Source organism: Zootermopsis nevadensis, unplaced genomic scaffold (genome assembly GCF_977971745.1).
Source record: "Zootermopsis nevadensis isolate Lab colony 2312 unplaced genomic scaffold, Znev_1.0 Znev_ptg000002l, whole genome shotgun sequence".
Taxonomy (NCBI): Eukaryota; Metazoa; Arthropoda; class Insecta; order Blattodea; family Termopsidae; genus Zootermopsis; species Zootermopsis nevadensis.
In genome coordinates, this window is record NW_028259134.1 from 22,604,933 (window position 1) to 22,627,485 (window position 22,553).

At 41.4% G+C, this 22,553-nt stretch overlaps 1 protein-coding gene across 9 annotated transcripts in view; it reads left to right on the top strand.

The window, feature by feature from the left end:
• sli (slit guidance ligand) overlaps positions 1–22,553 on the top strand; it is a 204,887-nt gene that overhangs the window by 13,436 nt on the left and 168,898 nt on the right. For 8 of the 9 annotated variants that reach the window (XM_087353843.1, XM_087353866.1, XM_087353845.1 and 5 more), the window contains exon 1: positions 11,520–12,153. The exons of the other annotated variant lie outside the window; for it this stretch is intronic. In XM_087353843.1, the coding sequence (XP_087209969.1) occupies positions 11,921–12,153 (233 nt within the window). In that variant the 5' untranslated portion in view covers positions 11,520–11,920. Of the gene's footprint in view, positions 1–11,519; positions 12,154–22,553 lie in introns of those variants that run through there. 9 annotated transcript variants of the gene reach the window in all.

Here is a 22,553-nt window from a genome sequence, read left to right on the forward strand (position 1 = left end):
CGGAGTCGGAGAATGTAGTACCGACCGACCGCTTGGGGTATTTTTCTCAGTTCTCCCAAAAGAATGGATTGACCCCAGCTTCCTTTCATTCCATCTAACGTAGTAAATCAGAGATTCCTCTCGCTCCACGTTAAGCCTGAAGCCAGAATCCCGCCGAAAGCAGACTCCACCGTAGGCTCCACCATTTCTCCGTTCGCATTTCTTGCTACCAGAGTTTCCACCGTCAGAACTTGATTTCAACTTTGCCCTTATAGCTCGAACGGCGCACTTGTCCAGCAAAGCGTGACGGACATTGGTCATTATATTAGGAACAGTTAGGAGCTAGCATTTCGGAGGAACATAATGTCTCCATCTTATTTAGCCCTGAAGATGGAGGCAGTATGTTCCTCCGAAACGTTGGTGCGTACGTGCAAATCCACCACGCGTTAATAGCCAGATCAACATCGGTTTGAAACCAGGAAACGCCTTTCATTTGGTTTATTGGTGACGATACTTTTAACAAAGCCGTGACGGTTTTCAATTGAATCCTGCAGCTGTCAGGTTTGAAATTCGTATTTGCAGCTTGTGGTTGCCAAGCCAGTGGTGTAATCCGTCGTTCACACGGAATTAACGAGCGCGACTTTAATGGATTTGACATGAAACTCGGCCATACAGCGAAAACTGAATTATGATTTTTTTTTTTTTGGCGTGATAAATGCCAATAAAATGTTGAAGGTTACGAATTTATCGCAGCAATTTTTTGGAAAGTGTAAAAATTTAAAATGATATTGATGATGACATTTTACGCCTTCAATTTGACTGTCATTATTTTAATGTCATGATGTCGATCTTACAAGTCTGGACCTCCTAAATAATATCCAAGTAATGCAAATTTTGTGTCTACCGCCAAACACAACTTCGTTAAGACGTGTCGTGGAATGGAGACAAATCTCCAGTTGTTTTTAACGCCGACATTAGATCGAGATGAGTCTCAGTCTTTTATAAAAGTCGAAGAGTTTCTTGATTAGCCGAGCAACTATCAGCGTTTCAGGGATGGAATTAGCCAGTGAGTTCTTTGTACTGAAGACGAATTTTCTGTAGCAAAGTTTTGAGGTGGCGAGGAAATTACTTTAAGCAGTCCGGCCGACGTCTGTGTTAACTCCGGATAAAACCGCGTTTCGAACCCATCCCACTGCACAGACCGGAATTAATCACGGTTATTAGGCACACACACAGTAAAAGATATTACTTTTGAATCTTGCACCCCCTTCAACGAGACTGAAGGCCAGCCCAGTGCGTGCGTGCGTGTGTGTGACCCTCCACCGACACATGAGAGCAGATGCCTTGCATGAAACAACAATAACAATAATTTACCAGATGAATTCTCCCCTTTCTACCCCTCCCTTGTGGTTATTCTATCTACAAGAAAGTCTAATCGTCGCTTTGATGGTTTTAAATCTCGTGATTTACGAGATTCTGGCCCCTGCACGGAGTAAATGTGCCGTCAGACTCTTCTTGTGTCTAGCAGTGAAAAGCATCGTCGTTATGGCGTCCGTCTGTTACGTGGATCCTAGACACGGACACCTATAGTCCGCGACTGTAATCTTGTGACTTGAAGGGTGAGGACGTGGGGTGAAGGAGGAACGCTTCGGACTTAGTCAAATGGTAGAGATAGATTTGTAATGTAGACTTTTCCTAAGCCTGTGACGTTTTCCATTGCTTTTGTCAGTGACCCAAGGTAAATTCAGATACTACCTGAAGATGGGCCACGACCACTTCCTTCCGTATAATTTTCAGGTTGTTATTTATTTACAATCCGTCGCTGTACAGTCTGAGCTGAGGAAAACGTCGTTAAATTAGTCGTAAATAAATGATCATAAAAGGCGTGTGTTTTTTGAAGAGATAAACGACCGTCAGGGTTTTAAATAAAGGCTCTGTTCCCTGTTACTTGGTAAGTAATTAGTTGGCGCTGTGGGAAATGCGTCGTAGAATAAATTTTCTGCCAAATGTATCGTCTCAGCAGATCTTGGGTCGTGTTGCATTGCAGCATCAGATAACATTTTAACGAAGGACCTAGAATGGGAAGATTGTTTACCTAGTAAAACAAGTTTATTCAGATATTATTCTTTTCAGTAATAGAGCTTTATATTGGCTTAAACAGAGCTTACAACTTATAGCCGTTTTTAGATTACCCTTTGCCGAAGTGAGAACGTAAATTACGATTTGTCGGGGTGATCCTTGCGTTACATGTGGGACCACGAGCCCCGGTGTGTCATCCGCTTTATCTGCAGTTTGCAGTCTGCCCCTCGCCCACTTTCTCAGTCATTCCAAAACCGAAGTGTTAAAAACCATGCCGAGCATTTACCCCGTTAAGAACTTTACGCATCCTGAAGATGGAGGCGATTATTTAGCCCGAAACGCTGAGCACATAGCGTCACAACCCACAGTATTCGATATCTTCCATAGGCCCGTCCACTAAATTGTATCGCTCGGAAACAAGAAATGCTTACAGTATTTTGGCAGTGATAACTCACGCAGAAAGGACGTACTTTCAATAGGCTACCAAATACGAGATAAAAGTGTAATATTTTAATGAATATTAGGAAACTAAGTGGTGATAGGCCTCCGTAGTGAAGTGACTCGGGATATTTTCGATATTGTGGATTAACTTACGGGTTATAAATACTTAGCGAATAGGCCTATATTAGTTTGCATGCGTTAATGTATCTTATGTTTGATGCAGGATCGGAATATATTACATGCGTCTATCAACACTTTAAATCTCAGTGGTAACTATGTATACCACATTCTTTAACAATCAGTAACACTTCATTTTGTATTTATGGGTTTATAATTATTTTTAAAATGAACTGATATTATTTCCCTAAACAGCGTTAACCAGTTGATCTTTGTAATGGTGAAGTGTAGTGTTTTCTTCGCGGTACGGACTGAATTCTTAAGTTTCATTTGAAAGAGCTTCGGCTCCAAAGGTTAATTAGCGTTTTAGTCGTATTATTTCCTTAAACAAGGTTAACCAGTTGATCTTTGTAATGGTGAAGTGTAGTGTTTTCTTCGCGGTACGGACTGAATTCGTAAGTTTCATTTGAAAGAGCTTCGGCTCCAAAGGTTAATTAGCGTTTTAGTCGTATTATTTCCTTAAACAAGGTTAACCAGTTGATCTTTGTAATGGTGAAGTGTAGTGTTTTCTTCGCGGTACGGACTGAATTCGTAAGTTTCATTTGAAAGAGCTTCGGCTCCAAAGGTTAATTAGCGTTTTAGTCGTATTATTTCCTTAAACAGCGTTAACCAGTTGATCTTTGTAATGGTGAAGTGTAGTGTTTTCTTCGCGGTACGGACTGAATTCTTAAGTTTCATTTGAAAGAGCTTCGGCTCCAAAGGTTAATTAGCGTTTTAGTCGTATTATTTCCTTAAACAAGGTTAACCAGTTGATCTTTGTAATGGTGAAGTGTAGTGTTTTCTTCGCGGTACGGACTGAATTCGTAAGTTTCATTTGAAAGAGCTTCGGCTCCAAAGGTTAATTAGCGTTTTAGTCGTATTATTTCCTTAAACAGCGTTAACCAGTTGATCTTTGTAATGGTGAAGTGTAGTGTTTTCTTCGCGGTACGAACTGAATTCTTAAATACTTTTTTTTAAAATGTGACCAGTTGATCTTTGTAATGGCGAAGTTCTGTGTTTTCGTCGCGGTACGGACTGAATTCTTAAATATTATTTATAGGTTAGGTTAGAGTTCAAAGCGTTTAATTTGCTTTTAAATTATTTGTAAAGAGAGACGTTTAAGAATAAATTGTCATTTTATAAAATGTTTCTGTCTGTAAAAAATCTTACAGTTTAGCGTGTTATTCGCAAAACACAAATTCATGTTCCATTACGTTACCCTACTGGGGATTATGGAATGAAACACACATCATGGCTGCTGAAATATGGCGACTGTCGTAAACAATGAGAGTCAACACGGGGTGCTTGTTTGAGTGACAATGTCATGTTTCCCGGATAACTAACACAGTCAATCACAAATAAAGACTGTGTTTGCTAATTGCGTGTTAATCATTGGGTCGTTCTGCAAGGTTCACGGCCTGACAGAGCGATATCTCTCATGTTTGTGACGACAGATTTAACGTTATAAAAACAGAGTCTCCTTGCCATTGAGCTAGAGCAGTTAAACTTGAATAATTGACATGATTCATATTACAGCCGGTAATCACACTTTTAATTTGAATGTACATTGCAATCGTCCCTCCCTCCCATCTACCGGATGAGTCAAGAAATTAATTTCAGAGCCATTCGAAACGAATGCTTCGACACGGAATGCTCTTTGTATCAATGGAAACCACACAAAGTGGTGTTGAGTCATGCAGAGACGCTCGTTTGTAAAAGTGGAGCTGATGGAAGGCGTCCGACAGGCGTCGTTGGGTACTTTGTTTCTTGTAAAGAATTGTTTTTGATTTTGTTTTTAAATGGAAGACTCGGTTACGATGTGTTTAATAGCTGTTAGTACGAATATAGATTATCTAACTGTAAGCTCGAAAACTTTTGTACTTCATAATCTTCTACTATCGATTATAACAAAATGGCGGCCTAACGAACTTCTGAGGTTTGAAAATAATTTTCAATACTTAACTGGCTTCCGAAATTTTGTGTTGTATTTTTATCGGGACTTTTTTCTGGAATGTAAAAAAAAAACATAACTGTGTCTTACACTGCCCATTGTAATATACCAAATTAATCCAGAATGACCAGTGCTTGTAAGTGTAACACTGAACTGGTTTAAATGAGATCTTTTGTATATTTTACGTATTATTTTAACATAAACCTCGTTAATATTATTTTTGACGTAAATACGTCTATGTTTTAGGGTCAGTGTCATTGGGCAAACATGTAACGAAAAAGTGTAACTTCATTGTTATGTTACCTAGGAAACGTCATCTGTTTACTCGGAATTGTTGTTACCTATAAAACATTACATTACATTACTTTACATTACATTCATCTACCACAGACCCATCTTAAGCGTAACTAATTTAAGTTAAATAAGCAAAGTCTTAATCAAACTTTACTAAATTGTAAAGCATGTATAAAGGAAATATTTAGAATAAAGCCAATATATAAACTTCCTTTCCGTATAGACGTATTTACGTCTAATTCTCCGGAACCGTCGTTCCACTGACAACGTTTTTAAATACAAAACAGTGCTCAGCCAATGGGTCGTGATTCTTTACGAAGAGGAGTGTTGAAGCTGTGGATTAAAATGTCTGAAACAAATTCGTGTAAACAAAGGAGTATCGCGAGTACTTAAAATCGTGTCACACACCGACATGGGGGTCGCCCGATCGGATTTACGAAATGTTTTGAATGTGTCAACACAATTCGCTCTCCCCCCCAGTTCAGTAAATGCTTAATGGTACTTACCACGGGATTTTCAGCCGATTCAATTTACTTGATACATAGCGATGATAATGCCATCTGGAGGTTCCTGAGGGGAAGCTCACACGTGGGAACCCCCGTGACGTTGCAACCTGATGACGGATTAGTGGCGGATCATTGCCACCTGGATTCGCGCCCCCTACACCTTTGGGCAGTTGTCTCGCTGTCGACTTCATTGGCGTCTTATTCTCGTCTGGATTCCAGATGGGAAGTTTGATTCATTCCGACGACTGGGCTTGTTTCAGGGGGGGGGGGGGGATGTTGAATTAAAAGTTTGACGAACTGTGCTGATTTCTAGGGATTATCGATGTTTTCAGGCATTGAATATTGATTCTGTCGACGTGAAATGAATCCCGGCTTTTATGTAAAACTGGGATAGCTGGAAAAGACGGGGGACGAACGTGAACTTGTATAATTTTATTCAACAGACTCCTTGTGAAGCTGATGGTTGCCATAATTTGACGGAACGCTTGAGAAAAAACTGTATAATGATCAGCTCCATAATTTATGGTCTTAGTAGGATGAGAAACGCGTCGTATACTAAAATTGTGGTTCGGAAGCCTAAAGGGAATAGAACACTCGGTAGACCTAATCGTAGATGGGAAAAGTGTTAAAAAGAATGATATTATGGAATGGGATTTGGGCTGTAGATCTGATTCAGCTGGCTCAGGATAGGGACTGATGATTGTAATGAAACTCCTGGTTCCATAAAAGGCGGTGAATTTCTTGTCCAGCTGAGCGACTATTAGCTTCTCAAGAAGGACTCTGTTACCATAGAATATGGTTGTCGAAAGTTTATCACCGTGTCCACAAGAACATTTCCCTCCGGTAAGAAATGTTCGTAATCCCCTGGCTCTCCAAGTTGGAGAACTACCCCTTGTCGGCTGTTTGCGACTACTTATTATTCCAAGCTAAATCCCTCCTCATATATGCCGTAGTGACAAGTGACGTTTTTCCTTCATAAATATGGATGTGAGGATGGGGCGTGGAGGTAATTGCGAAAATGCGAATCTGATATGATTTATTCATGGATTATTTAACGATGTTTCATCAACTACACTAATTAGATAACATTGAATCAAGAATGAGGCTATAAACAATGCACTTAAAATGATATGAAACGAAATGTCGTGGTCTATTTTAAGCTACTGTCCCATAATTTTATTTTAGGTTAGGTTAGGTTAGGTTAGCTGCCCTCTTCGGCTGCTTTACCCGCAGAAAAGTACCTAGTATATATTTATATAAGACTGGGAGAGGTTTGGTCGTGGTGGTCATGTACTTGGTAGTGAATCGATGGAGCTTACATGCTTGAGGAAAACCATGAGATGGACTAATGAGGATATTTGGAGTAGGGCGAAGACAGGAATTGAGATTCGTGAATGCGAGGCGCTCGATCGAGACGTTTGGTTGCCACGTGTCGTGGTTTTGTCTTCTGGAAACATCCGAAGAAAGTTGAGCTATAACGACGCCTCTTTAACTCGACTCGTGGGTAATATCCAGACCGTAGGAACACATTTTGCTCCTGGCAAATGCAAACTGCAATCCTTTTGTGGGCAATAAATATTTTGGAAGCCCTTTTACGCGACGATCCGTCTTCAGAGTTCTGGAGCAATTTGCAGCTGAATGCCTTCTGGTGGAATGAAGACAGACTTGAAGGAACCAGAATCTTGTATCTCCACGAATCTAGGAACGTAATCAAGACTTCAAAATTAAAATCGTGAAATATTTAAACTTTTTTTTTTTTACATTCAATATTGCAGAAAGGGAATAACTCCACTGGGAAACGTCGCCCCTGAGTGCTTAGTACTTTGTAGCAGGAGAGAGAGATAGAGAGAGAGAGAGAGAGAGAGTCAGGAAGGTTAGAAAAAAATTCGGAAACAAAGAGAAAATGTTTAGGGACAAATGAGTGCTGTACTGGCTGAATTCTTAAATATTATTAGACGATTTTCGACTTTAAAACACAAAAAAATACCCTGATCAACGTTTACCCTACTCGTCTTCTCATCATCATACCTTACCTTTACCAAATCAGAAAGACGACCGGGCACTGCCTGGGGACCTTCGTAGCCAGAAATCAAAATTTAAATTTCCTTTCCCGTTAAAATATTAGTGCCTATCGGTTAATACCCCCACGCCCAGGCCTCATTTTTTTGTTCTGTATATATTCCTCCTCGGCTTCGAAGGGTTAGGTTATAATAAACTTGGAGAAGAGGGTGTACGAATAAAATGCGGACTCAAAAGAAATCTCAAAAAATAAAAAAAAATCCTCGAGGGCTTAGTGACTATAAGGCATGGGGCAATGATCTAGACGCGGAGAAGGAAGGGTGCGTTATCGGTTCATTTGGAATGCTCTTTTATATCAGACGCTCGCGCGCGTGTGTGTAGTAGTGTCTGTGTTCGTCAGATGGAAGCAGCGTCGGCGTCTTCAGGAAAAGAAATCTTATTCTTCCTGGGGCAGGGCTACCGTGCCGAGATAAAACTCCCGTCAGTCGCTCATCCGAAAGCCATTTACGTCAAACACAGACAGGCCAAATGCACGCGGCTCCAACAGCCGATGGCGCGTCCATACTGAGAGCAGACTCAACCACGCAGCGTCTGTGGGTCCTCAACGCTCAAGAATAAAAGTATTGACGCTGCCTTGTCGAAGTAAGTCAGCTAGTCGAAACATTCCGGGGGGATTTATGGAACTATAGAACATTGGTCCCTACCGTGAGCCACCTGAGTCAAATTTAAAATCCTCCCATGTAATTTCTGTAGGGTCATTTTTAATATTATTCTTCGTATTAAGGAGGTAGCGCCACGGTGGTCTAGTGGTTAGAACGCTGGCCTTGTAATCCTGGGGGTCTCGGGTTCGATTCCCGGCGGTGCCCGATTTTATAACTTGTGTTGGGCAAGGCCGTGGTCTAGGCAACACGGAGTTTTCCTCCGGGGCATCCCAACAATTACTCCATTCACACAGAGAAGAAGGCAATGGCAAACCACTTCTGGATCATCTGCCAAGAACGTATATGAACAGGTCCCAGTCCGAGAAAAGGATGGAAGGATCCTGTTCATATGGACCTGTCGTCAGACAGAACACTAAATAATAATAATAATAATAATAATAATAATAATAATAATAATAATATTAAGGAGGTCCCGGGACTGAGGTCGGCTGCTCTCACCGAAATCTCTACTGGGATTCCTCGTACCTTCCAGAAGAAACAATGAACATTACTTTATAATAGGCCACACCATAATAGTTTGTCAATCTGTGAGATTTGAGTTTCTTACATCGACTTGAACGAAGATGACTGTCTTCTTGGATGTTGCATCGCGTAGTTTGATAAAAATTTACTGACATTTCAGAGGTACTTACTGCTGCCTTCATCAGGGCGATGAATCCATGACCTAACCCTTTTGTGTGAAGGTGAACATGCCTGTCTTCTTGGATGTAGCATCGGCGTTTCGTGACTCTGGTTATGAAGGCAGCAAGTAAGTTCCTCTGAAACGTCGGTCAGCATGTATTGGGCTACAAAGCAGCCATGTTTGTTCTCGCCGTCGTGAGAATTTCACCGGGTTTAGTCGGTCCCTACCTTGTGACAGAGGAAATTCGACACGCGAGCATAAGACGAAGTTGGATTGATCTATATTGCTTCCAGCGATTCTCAACAAAAAAAGAGAGAAGATCTTAGGAAGAGAATTTCGAAGGAAGATGCTGGCGGAAGCTGTTTCGTACAGTCGCTGTCAAAAGTCGTCTTACCAGGACGCGTGCCGGATAATTCAGGGCTCCAGACGTCACCCGAAGATCCTGAAATTCAACGGAACATTAACTACAATTTCCTCGAGTGAGGATTTGATTACTTTGTTTGTTTCTTTGTTAAAATTTAACCAATATGTTACCGGCATCTCGAAGAGTGTACTGAGAAAAATGTTCAGACGTAAGACAGAAGACTAGAGAAAATTACACAGTGAGGAGCTTCATAATTTATACTCATATATTATTACGATGGTCAGATTGGAGAGCAATAGTTGGGCTGGGCATGTAGCGCGCATGGGGGAACAAGATAAATGTGTGTAAAATTTTGGTTGGTAATCGTGAACGGAAAGGATTAGTCAGAATTGAATTCAAGTGGTTCAGTACAAGGACCAATTGTGGGCTTTTGAAAGCAATGCAATGGACCAGGGTCTGAGGTTCTTTCGCTCGCTGACTGGACTATTAGCGTCTCAGGAAGGACTAATTTTTCATTGAGTCAATTTTGTTTTGTTATTTGCATTCCTTTTGTCACGCGTAAACCCCCCCCCCTTACAGGGGGGTCTTTTGGGGAAGAGAAAAGTCTCAGGGATGTTTTCTGATTACTGGGCTTTAGAGAGACCTGAGGATAATCGAGACTTCAAAAATTGGAAGTAACAATATTAAAAATTACATCGAACAGTCTAGGAACACAAAACAGGACAGACAATCTTAGAATTATATACAGAGTGTTCAACACATTCGCATTTATTGTGCGTGCCGCGAAAACTTATGGAAGTCCCTCGTTCCGGTCTCATTTCAAGCCCTTGTTACGGGAATATGGGGCTACTTAACTGTACGCTGTGCATTAACCGATTAAGAGCCAATTGCTGTCCTGACTGTATACAGCGTTTGTAAAAACATTGTCATAGAGTACAGCCGGCGTTCAGAAATGAATATTTGGATCATGGCACAGCCTGCTATAGTATGAAATAGATTGATGTTTTCAAGTAAGAGTGTATAGCGATTGTTGTGCGAGATTGCATAACGTAAATTCGAAATTATAGAACGGCCACTTTTTAAAGAGACTCACTGAATTAAATCCAGATGGAACGCGCGGGGGTGTTACGCCCTGATGTTAAATATGGGGATATTTATGGAACTGAGATTGATATGCACTCTGTGATATCACGTTTCTTTATTTTGTTGTTTTCTACGTGTTCGACAGCCAAAAGGTAACCCAATAATATCAGCAGAAGAGAGTAGTCATTTGAAGAAGTGGACCGAGGGAGAGATTTAATGGAGTCGTACAAAGGACTATATACATCATAAAATGTCTGTCTCCAAAGTTTTTAACTGTTGGCTGATTGAAATCCACGCCGTAAGTGTTTCCTGAGATAGTGAGGAAAAATGTGTGTGTGTTGGGGGGGGGGGTGCCCAAATAATGGAATGCGAGTAAAAAACAAATGCCTTCTCTTCAATGTTTCGCTTTGTTTCGAGCCACAGATTTGTGTCAGGGTAGATTACAATTGTAATTGCTGCTTTCTGCTTCGACTTTTATTCGTTCCGTGCGCTAAGTGTATAAAATGAACGCACAAAGGAAAGGCCCTGCGTGTCTGAGTTCTTAATCTGGGCTACTTTAAAACGTACGCGGAAGAATTTAACTATAGTACATATCGATCCAATTAGGTTTATCGACTGATATAAATCGGGATGGGCAGGTCTTGTAGCAGGCACGTGGGATATTAAAAATAAATGCACGATTTTACTCTGATTACCTGAAGAGACCACGTAGTAGACCTGATGATGGAGGCGGTAAACATCTCTGTAACGTCTGCCAGACTACACGTTGCAACGTTCTGATTATGTGGGGAGGTGCGGATTAACCGGGGTCTTTCCGGTTAAATTTAAAATTAAAAAAATAATTTAGAAAATGTGTTCGTAAAAGAACGGAAACTTTAAAAAAGAAACGAATTAATGTGTCATGTGACGTATTATCACAATTCACTATTTGTTGTAATCCGATGTTCACGTGTTTATTGTAATTTTTTTTTCCAGTACTGGAACTGCAGTTATCATCTGTTGAGCTCCTGCGAATAAACTTTAGTATTTGTTACATTTGCATGTTTATTTATTTTTAGATTATCAAGGAAAATATATTTCCCAATCAACCCCGATAATCGGGAGTCTTCTACATATTTTTTTTTACAAACTATTGATGAAATAGACATTCCAAAAACCATTCTCATCTGCTAATTAATTTAATTTGTGGAATGGTATAATGTCTTCGGTTGTCGGCCGAAGGGGGGGGGGGTTGCGAGTGTCGGTACCTAGTGGGAATATGCCGAACTATGTGGACGCGCCGCGCGGTCTGGTCTGTAGACAGATGAATGCGGGCAGGCGAATCAGTCGGACGAGTGTATTGAAGGTGGTAGGAGGTGCGTTGGTTGTCGGCTTGTTGTCTACTAGCGATCTCAAAACAAAATGTGACATCTCATAGCGAATCGTGAAGAGTCCAATTCTGTAACCTGTTTAATCAGACTGTTCGGTGTTCGGGGTTTGTATCGAAGAATTTTGGCAGCTTTTAGAATGTAAGGAAACCGTAGCTATACTGGAACTTTGGTTTTGGTATAAAGTGAGTTGGACGCTGTCCTATGTGCTTCAGACAGTTGCCAGTGCGCGGTAGAAACATTACAATGCTTTGCTGTGAGTCCGTGAGGGCCACAGTTTGTCACGGCTCGGACCAGTGACTTCCGAACGTTGTATGTGGCGATAGATAACGTAACCATGGCGACGTGTTATGTTATGGTGGTTCTTATGGCGACAGCAGCCTACTGCAGTAACGATGTGGTTGTTGCTAATAGTCATGTCATTGGTGGCGTCTTGACTCCACCGCTTCACCAGATGGGGTCGCTCACTCAGTGCCCATGGGCTTGTTCGTGCTCTGGCCTCACTGTTGATTGCTCTCATCGAGGTCTTACTCAGGTGCCCCGGAACTTGCCCACAGATGCAGAAAGAGTGTAAGTATAAGACACGAACCTGTTGAAACAAAGGACTCTGTAGGAATCTGAAGTTTCAGGCATTTTTCCCGCATGTCAAGTCTTACAGCTGTGTAATGGAGGTAAAGATGTTCCAGGTACTTCACTAAGGAATACGCAAGGGTAGTGGAGTTGTAGCTCCATGCATGCTTAACGTCGGCTCTGGAGAATTCTTTACCAAATTTTATGACGATGAAACGATGGAAGATAAGATTGAGACAAAACATGCATGCAGAATTTTGGTTTGAAAACCTGAAGGGAAGAAACTGCTCTGTGGGGAGAGGTGTACGTGTGATGATAACATTAATAATGTATCTCAGAGAACTAGGGTGGATTGGATTCATCTGGCTTGGGGGATGTGACCGACTTTTATGAACACGGTGATGAACTTTGGGGTTCCATATTAGGCGGGGAATTTCTTGACCAGGTGAGCGACTATTAGCTCCAAAAGAAGGATATTCCTGTAAGGAGTTGCCACGCCAGGAAGGCGTGTAATGATGGAGTGGAGGTGAAGTTCCACTCTCTCGTAACCCTGGCACTGGGTCGGGATCATGTGCTTTTAACACGTAAAACATGTTTTGATTGGGGAAGGGGGGGGGTGTTGGTACATTAGCAGGTGTTTTATTTTGTTTTCGATAGAGGTTATAATTCGCGGTGGTCAAATATGGAAGTTAAACCGCATGTCCTAACGCTTTGAAGCCCAAAGCTCGCGTAAATAATATTTAAGAATTCAGTCCGTACCGCGAAGAAAACACTACACTTCACCATTACAAAGATCAACTGGTTAACCTTGTTTAAGGAAATAATACGACTAAAACGCTAATTAACCTTTGGAGCCGAAGCTCTTTCAAATGAAACTTAAGAATTCGGTCCGTACCGCGAAGAAAACACTACACTTCACCATTGCAAAGATCAACTGGTTAACCTTGTTTAAGGAAATAATACGACTAAAACGCTAATTAACCTTTGGAGCCGAAGCTTTTTCAAATGAAACTTACGAATTCATTCCGTACCGCGAAGAAAACACTACACTTCACCATTACAAAGATCAACTGGTTAACCTTGTTTAAGGAAATAATACGACTAAAACGCTAATTAACCTTTGGAGCCGAAGCTTTTTCAAATGAAACTTAAGAATTCAGTCCGTACCGCGAAGAAAACACAAAACATGCTACAGCTTCAGGGCTGACTGAGACAAAATTACAACCACACAACATTTAATATGAACACCCAATACAAAATTTCATCTAAATCCGTCTCGGACGTACAGTCCAACCCGATCAGTGTGTAATAAGGAGAACACAGAAGTTCATGAAACTTGATATCTGTCGCGGCAAATGAAGTTTGAACCGGGTACTTTGTTCAAATAGTTCAGAAACGGATTACACGCGTGATTGATGTTCAGGTGTGTCTGGACCGACGGAGGAGGCTGGGCAACCTCGCAGCCAAGTTTATCCTTCGTCTCAGAATGCAGGTGGGGCGCAATTCAAGGCAACGAGTGAGACCAGACCATTAATGAAACATGATCAATGAAAAAGAAAGTATCTGTTTTTGTTGTGTTGCTAGGACTGGGCCTTTTGCGGGGTTGTATAAAGTCTGACGTGAACCCTCGGTGTTGGAGTCTGTTTTCAATTTAGTTACCGGAATGCTAACCTAACGATGTCGTTCAGAATGTGTCGTCCCGTGTCTGCTAACTCGTTGAGATTTAAATATGCGAAAGTGTGGATATTACCCACTGTTATGTGTCGCATTGAGCGAACAACATAATGAGTACTCTTCACTTAATATTATTAAGACGATCAAATCAAGGACGATGAGATGGGGGCATAGGACATGGGCTGTAGGACCCTGAGATTTGAAAAGAAATAAAATATATTGACTGGAAATCCTGAATTGAAAATACCACTGGGTATTTATTTATTTAGTGTTCTGTCTGACGACAGGTCCATATGAACAGGATCCTTCCATCCTTTTCTCGGACTGGGACCTGTTCATATACGTTCTTGGCAGATGATCCAGAAGTGGTTTGCCATTGCCTTCTTCTGTGTGTGAATGGAGTAATTGTTGGGATGCCACGGAGGAAAACTCCGTGTTGCCTAGACCACGGCCTTGCCCAACACAAGTTATAAATTCGGGCACCGCCGGGAATCGAACCCGAGACCCCAGGATTACAAGGCCAGCGTTCTAACCGCTAGACCACCTCATCTTATTATTATTTAGTGTTCTGTCTGCCGACAGGTCCATATGAACAGGATCCTTCCATCCTTTTCTCGGACTGGGACCTGTTCATATACGTTCTTGGCAGATGATCCAGAAGTGGTTTGCCATTGCCTTCTTCTGTGTGTGAATGGAGTAATTGTTGGGATGCCACGGAGGAAAACTCCGTGTTGCCTAGACCACGGCCTTGCCCAACACAAGTTATAAATTCGAACCCGAGACCCCAGGATTACAAGGCCAGCGTTCTAACCGCTAGACCACCGTGGTTCTACCACTGGGTATATGGAGCGATAATATTGAAATGGACCTTCGTTTACTGGAGAGGGATAGTGTGGAACGGATTTATCTAATTTAGGACGCGTACCATTGGCTGACTTTTGTGAACACGGTAACGATCCGTTCAGTTTTACACAGACTGGGCCTGTCTTGATCATCTGGGCGACCGCAAGCTTCTAAAGACGCGACCTGCCCTGGTTCATACGGGTCTTTGTCGTCCTCTTGTCATAGATGGCTAAGTCGCAGGCACGAAGTCTCGCATCGTTCCGCTCCTGAAGCTTCTGTTCTACGCATTTAGCGGTGTAACGGATTCGCGAAATTTCCAAGGTTGTAACAGCGGCCGTCGGAAGGCCTTTGTCCGGTTTTTGTATCCCGAGGGCTCGTTCCTTCAGGCCACCACTCCCAGCACCGTCGTGAAAGTTTGCTTCTGATTGTAATTATGATAGGGCTGCAATGAGCAATCACCTAGGTAACAAGGACTTTATGTAACAAAGACAGGAAGTCTGTGATGCATCTCGGTCCCGTATCGTCGTAATAGTTATTTTAAGGCATTGTCGGCATCTAAGGACGTCTGTCCGTCCGTCCGCTTGCCTTGGATGAACATGTTTTGATGAAACTTTTTTTTTGTGTGAAGATGTCTGTCTGTCTTATGGGATGTTACTCCGTATAGCCTGGTAGAAGTTTGCCGACGTTTCGGAGGTCCTTTCTGCCTCCTTCATCAGGGCTATTATGGAGGTGTCAAGCGCCGCTGAAACGTCGGTCGGTTTCTTCATGCTCGACTGCCCGAGAAAACCTTAAATATCCCTCTGCTGTCATTTTATCTGTGGTTTCGTATGGGTTTCAAGAATTGGATTCTCGCCTTGAGGGTGTTTGTTAACGAAGAAGTTACGAGATTATTTGAACATAAGGGAAGAATTGTTAAGGAAGTCAAGGAGGACGAAGTGAGTGTAAGACATACGGGGCGCACGAAGAGACAAGAGATGCATACAAAAATTTTATTTCAAAACTTGAACAGGAAGAAATTTCTAAGACTTGGGGCGTCAGATGGAGGGCGGATTTTTTTTTTTGTTGTTGTTGTAATGTTGCGATGACGTGGACTGGATTGCAGGTAGTTCGGGATGAGATCCGTTGGTGGGCTTTTGTGAAATAGAACCACGTGATATCTTGATCTTCTGAGACAACCTCGTTCATCCAGGAAGACTTTAGTTGTGTTCGCTGCGGAGTGGCTGTCAGGAATGTGAGTTTTTTTTTTTTTCTTCTAAAGGCAAAGTTTGTACCTTGGCGGAAGTTATTTTCCGGTTAACTAATTCCTATCTTTTGTGTCTCTGTGACCGACTAACCAACAGGTCTGTCGATGTCCACCGGAGTAGAGGTCGTTAGTCTTAATAGGTGTGGTTACAGCAGACAAGTACAGATGTCGGGTTTTTTCCTGTCTTATGAACTTGGTGGCAGAAGTAATGTCCCCCCCCCCCCCCCCCGAGCAGCAGGTGGAGGAACAACGTCCCTGACCCCTGAACGGTGTCACGTTCAAAGATCTGGTCAGGTTATATCGACAATAACAATGTCTGCTTTATCGACGCGGACTGCCCGCGGGTGATTTCCTCACCGGTGGTATCACCCAACCTCCTGTCCACTGGGTACCAGAGGCTCTTCCCATGGGAGTAAAACGGACCTCCGTCTAGGGCTGAGGCCAAGAATGCGTGGTACTGTAACTCAGCTCCCCCATACATCGTCATGTCGTGGTGCTTAATTAAGCACGGGGATACATGTACTTGATAGTAACTGTGCAGTCATCTACAGGTATCAGATGCTTTGCCTCGTTCTCAATATGGAGCGACCGCTGAATGCGTCGGGCTGTAACTGAGTTATGTTTGCCAAGTTTGGGCACGTGACCTTATTGGCTGATCGCTCCGTAGTCAACTCTCTCTCAGACGATTTTCCAAACCAGGAAGAGACAAAGGACACCAGAAAATCCTGTTGTATTGAACAGGTAACCTCGCTAAAGACGAATGCCATATATAAAAATGCAACTCGGTTCGAGAGATTTCTTGAGAAGCTTATAGTAACTCATGTGGTTAAAAATACACCGTACTAATGGTAACGCAATTATATTTGTTGTGAGAGGTTGATAGTCCCCCACGCCGAAACCCCCAAGCCCAGGACTACCCTCTTGTCGGTTGTCCTGAGCCAGTTTAATCCATTCCGCACTCTGATATGAGGTTTTTTTTGGCCGACCTACATGAAGATATCTATATTCGAAATATATTCGGGAATACATTGAGCGATAGGGAACCTCCGAAACGTCGGTCATTTTCTGTGTTGTCCCCATTTTAATTTTCATGCGTACGGATACTCAGCGTATAGAAACACGTTTACGTTAAACATGTTTAATTCTACGTTTCTTGTACAACTAGTCAGTTTTTGAATTGAATTTAAATATTAATTTGGACATAATGGAGAAGACAATATCGTGATATTATATTAACATAAAACTTATGTTTAATTACGTTTCGTGATACTTTGATTTCAAGGCCTCTTTTCCATTTCCGTGCTACAGACGATATATCTCGGTTAGAATCATTAGTGCCCACTGTCTGAATTTATTCCGCGTTTGAGATGTGGGAAAAAGAAATACTTACGCCATCGTACAATTAAAGCGAACTGTTCCTGGTATTTAAACGTTACAAATCGTTTCATTATCATAGAAATACCGTGAAAGCAAGGTTTATTTTTTTTAAAAAAAAGCTAATGTAGAAAAACTTGGTTTTAAATCGAAAATGAGGGTTAACCTCCACGTTTGCGAGTTTGTGTGGGCTGTTGTTATAATTGTTTCCAGTTCTACAACTTATTAATGTGAAATAGAAACGGCGTTGTGTGTGTGTGTGGATGGTTGTCAAGATTCCCGGCGCATTCATTCGAGTCTCCCGTTTCAATACGCGCACTCCACACGTTTTGGTTTCAATTATGGCGTGTTTTAATCCCGCTAAAACATTCGGTACTTAAATTACTATAATTAAGTATTTTTTTTACGTTAAATTGTAAGTTTGTTACGCAAACAAGTTTTCGATTCTTATTTTTTTTATTCGATTGTGTGTGTGTGTAGTCGGCTACTGTCAGCTGTTTATTCTGTAGACTCTTGTGCGGAAAACGAGGTATTTGAGACAAGCGTCTCCTAGCAACCAATTGACTGTTTCCGTTCTCTTAAAACCAATATTTATTTTATTATTTTCTTTTAACTGTTACTTTTTACAGAAATAAAATAATATCTTCTTTCTATAATTTAATCCTTTGATTTATTTAACGTACAAACTTTTACTTCCAATTTGTTTACGGTTTGTAGTTCGGAAGTCGTTGTCTTCTTGTCTGATATCTAAGAACGTAAGCATTAAACCAGTGGTATTCAACCTTTTTTGTTCGCGTACCCCCAGATATAATTTCTCTTCAATTTTGTACCCCCAAAGTTGTTGGTGTATAATTCAAGTTATACGTAGTATATAATCTACATCTAAAATAAATTAAATAAATTACATTACTGATTATTCAGTGTTTATCATAAAATAATATTTTTTTTTTAAATTTCACGTACCCCCTAAGATGTCTTCGCGTACCCCCAGACATAATTTCTCTTCAAATTTGTACCCCCAAAGTTGTTGGTGTATAATTCGTGTTATACGTAGTATATAATCTACATCTAAAATAAATTAAATAAATTACATTACTGATTATTCAGTGTTTATCATAAAATAATATTTTTTTTAAGATGTCTTTGCTTACTCCCGGGGGTACACGTACCCCAGGTTGAATACCACTGCATTAAAGCACACGAAATTGTAATCTGACGCGCGAAAGTGTCACTTCTTAGGGGAAGAACACGCATTTGGGGGTGCTTTAAGACGGGAGAATATTTGAACCTGAGAGAGATAAAGTGACAGGAGACTGAAGAAAACCACGCAATGAGGAGATTCGTAATTTGTGATCTTCACCAAATATTATTTGGGATGAATAAATCAATGAGGATGAATTGAGCGGGGCATGGGGGGGGGGAGATGTGAAATGCGCACAAAATTTTGGTTGGAAACGCCTCAAGGGAAGACACCACTCGGTAGATCTAGACGTAGATGGGACGATAATATTGAGATTGAAGTTATGGAATTAAGGTGGGAGGTTATTGATTGGATTCATCTGGTTACGGACAGGGACCGGTGGCGAGATTTTGTGATGGAGTAAGTAGAGTGTACGTTCTGCTGAAATATGGGCGTGCATAAAACGTTTCGGGAGAACATGTTGCCTCCTTCTTCAGGGCTGAAGCTTCAGCGTCAGAGGGGATTGCTTATTTCCTGGCAGATATAAATAAACATAAACTTTAGCGATATATTTTACCGGTTAAAATCCTTTTAAAAAATATGTACCTCGAATAATAACCGCGTTGTCATGACAACGTTCTATATCAATTAGCGACTCTGTTTTGTTTATTTGCACTCCCTCAGTAGAACATCTGTTGGCAAATTGTTTGTCTGTTTAAATGATTTGCGCTGTTAGATTCGTTTGCTATTAAAGACAAGAGTATTAGATTTGTTTGCTCTCCTGATTTTCTGCCGGTAAGTTGTCAGCCTTTATTCTGGGGTCAAAGAACGTACGTTTTATGAAACGGAAAAAAAAAATTTCTCGCTGAATTGAAAGAAATTCAGGGGAAAAGAGATCGAACGGTAATGCGTCTCATCTGTACCCGGAAGATTTTCGTTTCGAGTCTAGGCCTCTTCGCCCTCTGACTCGGACATGATTTTCCTTCGAGGCAAATATCGAGATATTTTTAATTAAAGTCTGCTCGCTTCATCGAACAGTCTTTGGTATATTATTCTACGACAAATAAACTCAACAGTTGATGCGGCTTCGGATAAAAAAAATTCGCAGGTTCATACAGGTAAAGTAAGGAGATGAAATTCACTAAAAAATTAAAATTAGGTATAGTTCGCGACTGTAATCTTGAGACTTGCGGGGTGAAGGAGGAAAGCCTTTAATCTCAAGATTACATTCGCCAACAGTAGTGTCATTTGTCGGATGTCTTCATGGCATTTTGCGATATGAAAAAGTTACGGACATATTGTCAACCGGGGATTCCCAGTAAAATGTTGTATTGGCAAAACCATCTGGACATAACAGTTGAAGGAAGAGTTTGCGAATCCAACGCATCTGGAATTGACTTCGTGGCGCTATGGCAATGTAGTATTTGCGTTGTTCGAGTCAGTCTTGTTTAAGTTAGGGAGTACAATAGAGAGGCGACTGACTGTCCCTTTCCTCAGCATCGCATTCCTCAGGCTAAGCGCCCATAAATCATCTTGTCGTGCTCCGCGCAGTTCGCCTTCCTGGCGTGGGAATTTCTGTTTCCTGACTTATTTGCAACACACAGCATCTGCCTCGTTTTCATCAGCTGTACCAATCGCCTTGGAGGCCCTGTTGGTGATTCTCGAAAAGGGCTTTTCATTTCTCGCTCTGCATTTGTGTCCAGAAGGGGTTCAGGAAAGGTAGTGTTACAATATCACACTCTCAGGTTTGTCAGGTTAATAAATTTGAACCGGTACACGGAATTTTATTAAACTTGGTAACAGCGACAATTCACTACAGTAGGACGTACGCTTGGCGACTGTGCAAACTTATGAGGTGGAAGGGACATTTGATATCGCTTATAGAGTACTGGCGTTGATACATGATTTTGTGTGTTACCGGTGACGTATCCTCGGTCTGAATTCTTTAATACTCTTTTTAAATGTGACCAGTTGATCTTTGTAATGGTGAAGCGTAGTGTTTTCTTCGCGGTACGGACTGAATTCTTAAGTTTCATTTGAAAGAGCTTCGGCTCCAAAGGTTAATTAGCGTTTTAGTCGTATTATTTCCTTAAACACGGTTAACCAGCTGATCTTTGTAATGGTGAAGTGTAGTGTTTTCTTCGCGGTACGGACTGAATTCTTAAGTTTCGTTTGAAAGAGCTTCGGCTCCAAAGGTTAATTAGCGTTTTAGTCGTATTATTTCCTTAAACTAGGTTAACCAGCTGATCTTTGTAATGGTGAAGTGTAGTGTTTTCTTCGCGGTACGGACTGAATTCTTAAATAATATTTACGTTAGCTTGGGCTTCAAAGGGTTAATATCAGCATTGAATTACTAGATTCTGTAGCTGGGAGGGAAAACGGGATGGTAGTTCAGACTTCTAAGCAGCCATTGGAAGGGAGTATAAATCCTAATAATTATTCCGTTCCAATGAGATAAATAACAGTTACTAGCTTTTAATTAATTGAGGGAAAGCGTGGGACTTCGCGTCAGAAGCTTCTTTTGGCCGTGATTCCCCATGTATTTATTTTTACGTGGGAGTAAACAAGTCAGAAACTGGGCGTAAGTGCTTCTCTGTGCTTAGATTTATGTTTTTCTACGAAATCTTGCGTGATGTGCAATGCCACCTGGTCCACTGTCTTCATGTCTGTAACTGTGAAGTGATGGCTGATGAATGTTACATATTCCGAACGTCGAAGCACCCGTTCGTGTTTGGGAGGGCCTGGTTTCAAATCTCTATCCGGAGGTCACATAACATTAATGATTTTTTCATTGGTCTTCCTCAGTCTATCCTGTTCCGTGGTAAGGTCATGACGGCTTAATTCCGTATAATGTCAGATTAATTATTCATTAACCATGTCATCATTTGGGGCTGTGCAGTCTGAGTTATTGAAGGCATGGTTGAGTACACGCTTTGAGGTAAGAGGTTAGTGTATTCCGCTGTGTTCGACCTACGGACAGATGTAGATTCTGGACCCTGGGAGCAGGTGTTAGGTCGTTTTTCTCAAGTATGCAACTCAGTCGTAATTTGAATAACTGTACAACGTAAAAACCAACGCGTAGTTCACAGTTTTTAGCAATTTTTACGGCGTAGCATCGTATCGACGAACGACATAGGCATTATAATGATGCTTGTGATTGGTTCGGTATTTGAAGTCATTACGCTGTATGCAGACCGAGGCCTAGGCGACAAAATCTGTTTCAATTTATTTTGTTTTGTGAAGATATGAGTAGCGTAGGACCTATCTAGAAATAGGTCCAGGTCCTAGTGTTTGGTTTGTAGCTTGGCTGCATGGTGGTTATCTTCTGTTAAAGGATTTTTGGTCCTATGCGATAGTGTTTATGAATGCGTGTGTTCTTATAACCGTTGCCATGGTAATGCTGTTAAGGGATTCTGGGCCTCGTGTTATAATATTTATGACGACATGCGTTTACTACTTTGTATTTTTACCGTCATTCTTGACTGGTAATTTACTTATAAACTGTAATTGCGGATTTTTTGATGGCGGTAATAAACATTCCGCGTCTCGTAAAATAAGGGAATTTATTGTCTAGCTGAGTAACTATCAACTTTTCGAGGAAGACCGTGCAACATGGAGTCTTTTATCATGAACGGATAAACACTTTTTAGAGTCTTTTTCATGTGGTACGTGTAATTACCAATGCTTTGAAGAGGGAAGGAGAATTTATTAAAATACACTGACGGACAGACATGGCGTCCCATATGCTCGGGATGCTGTGTTCCAGGACTCAGCTGTGTGTGACGGGAAATTGATCCCTTGGTTTCGGTATTAAGATAGATATACAGTAACTGTCAGCATCTACGTGTATGGGAGCGCTGAGAGAATTCATTACTGCCTTATCAGCGAAGCAGGTGTCTCGTAAGCAGCAGCAGCAGTAGTGTCTGGATGAATCTGACGCCCCAACTGGTCTAGGCAAGTTCGTCTGCAGCCAGAAAGACCATTGTATTCGGGTCTCTCTTTCATAATACATCAACAGTGTACTAAGAATTTATAATCAAGTCGGATAAAATATGCATTGAAATCGTTTCCTGCGATGTAACAGTT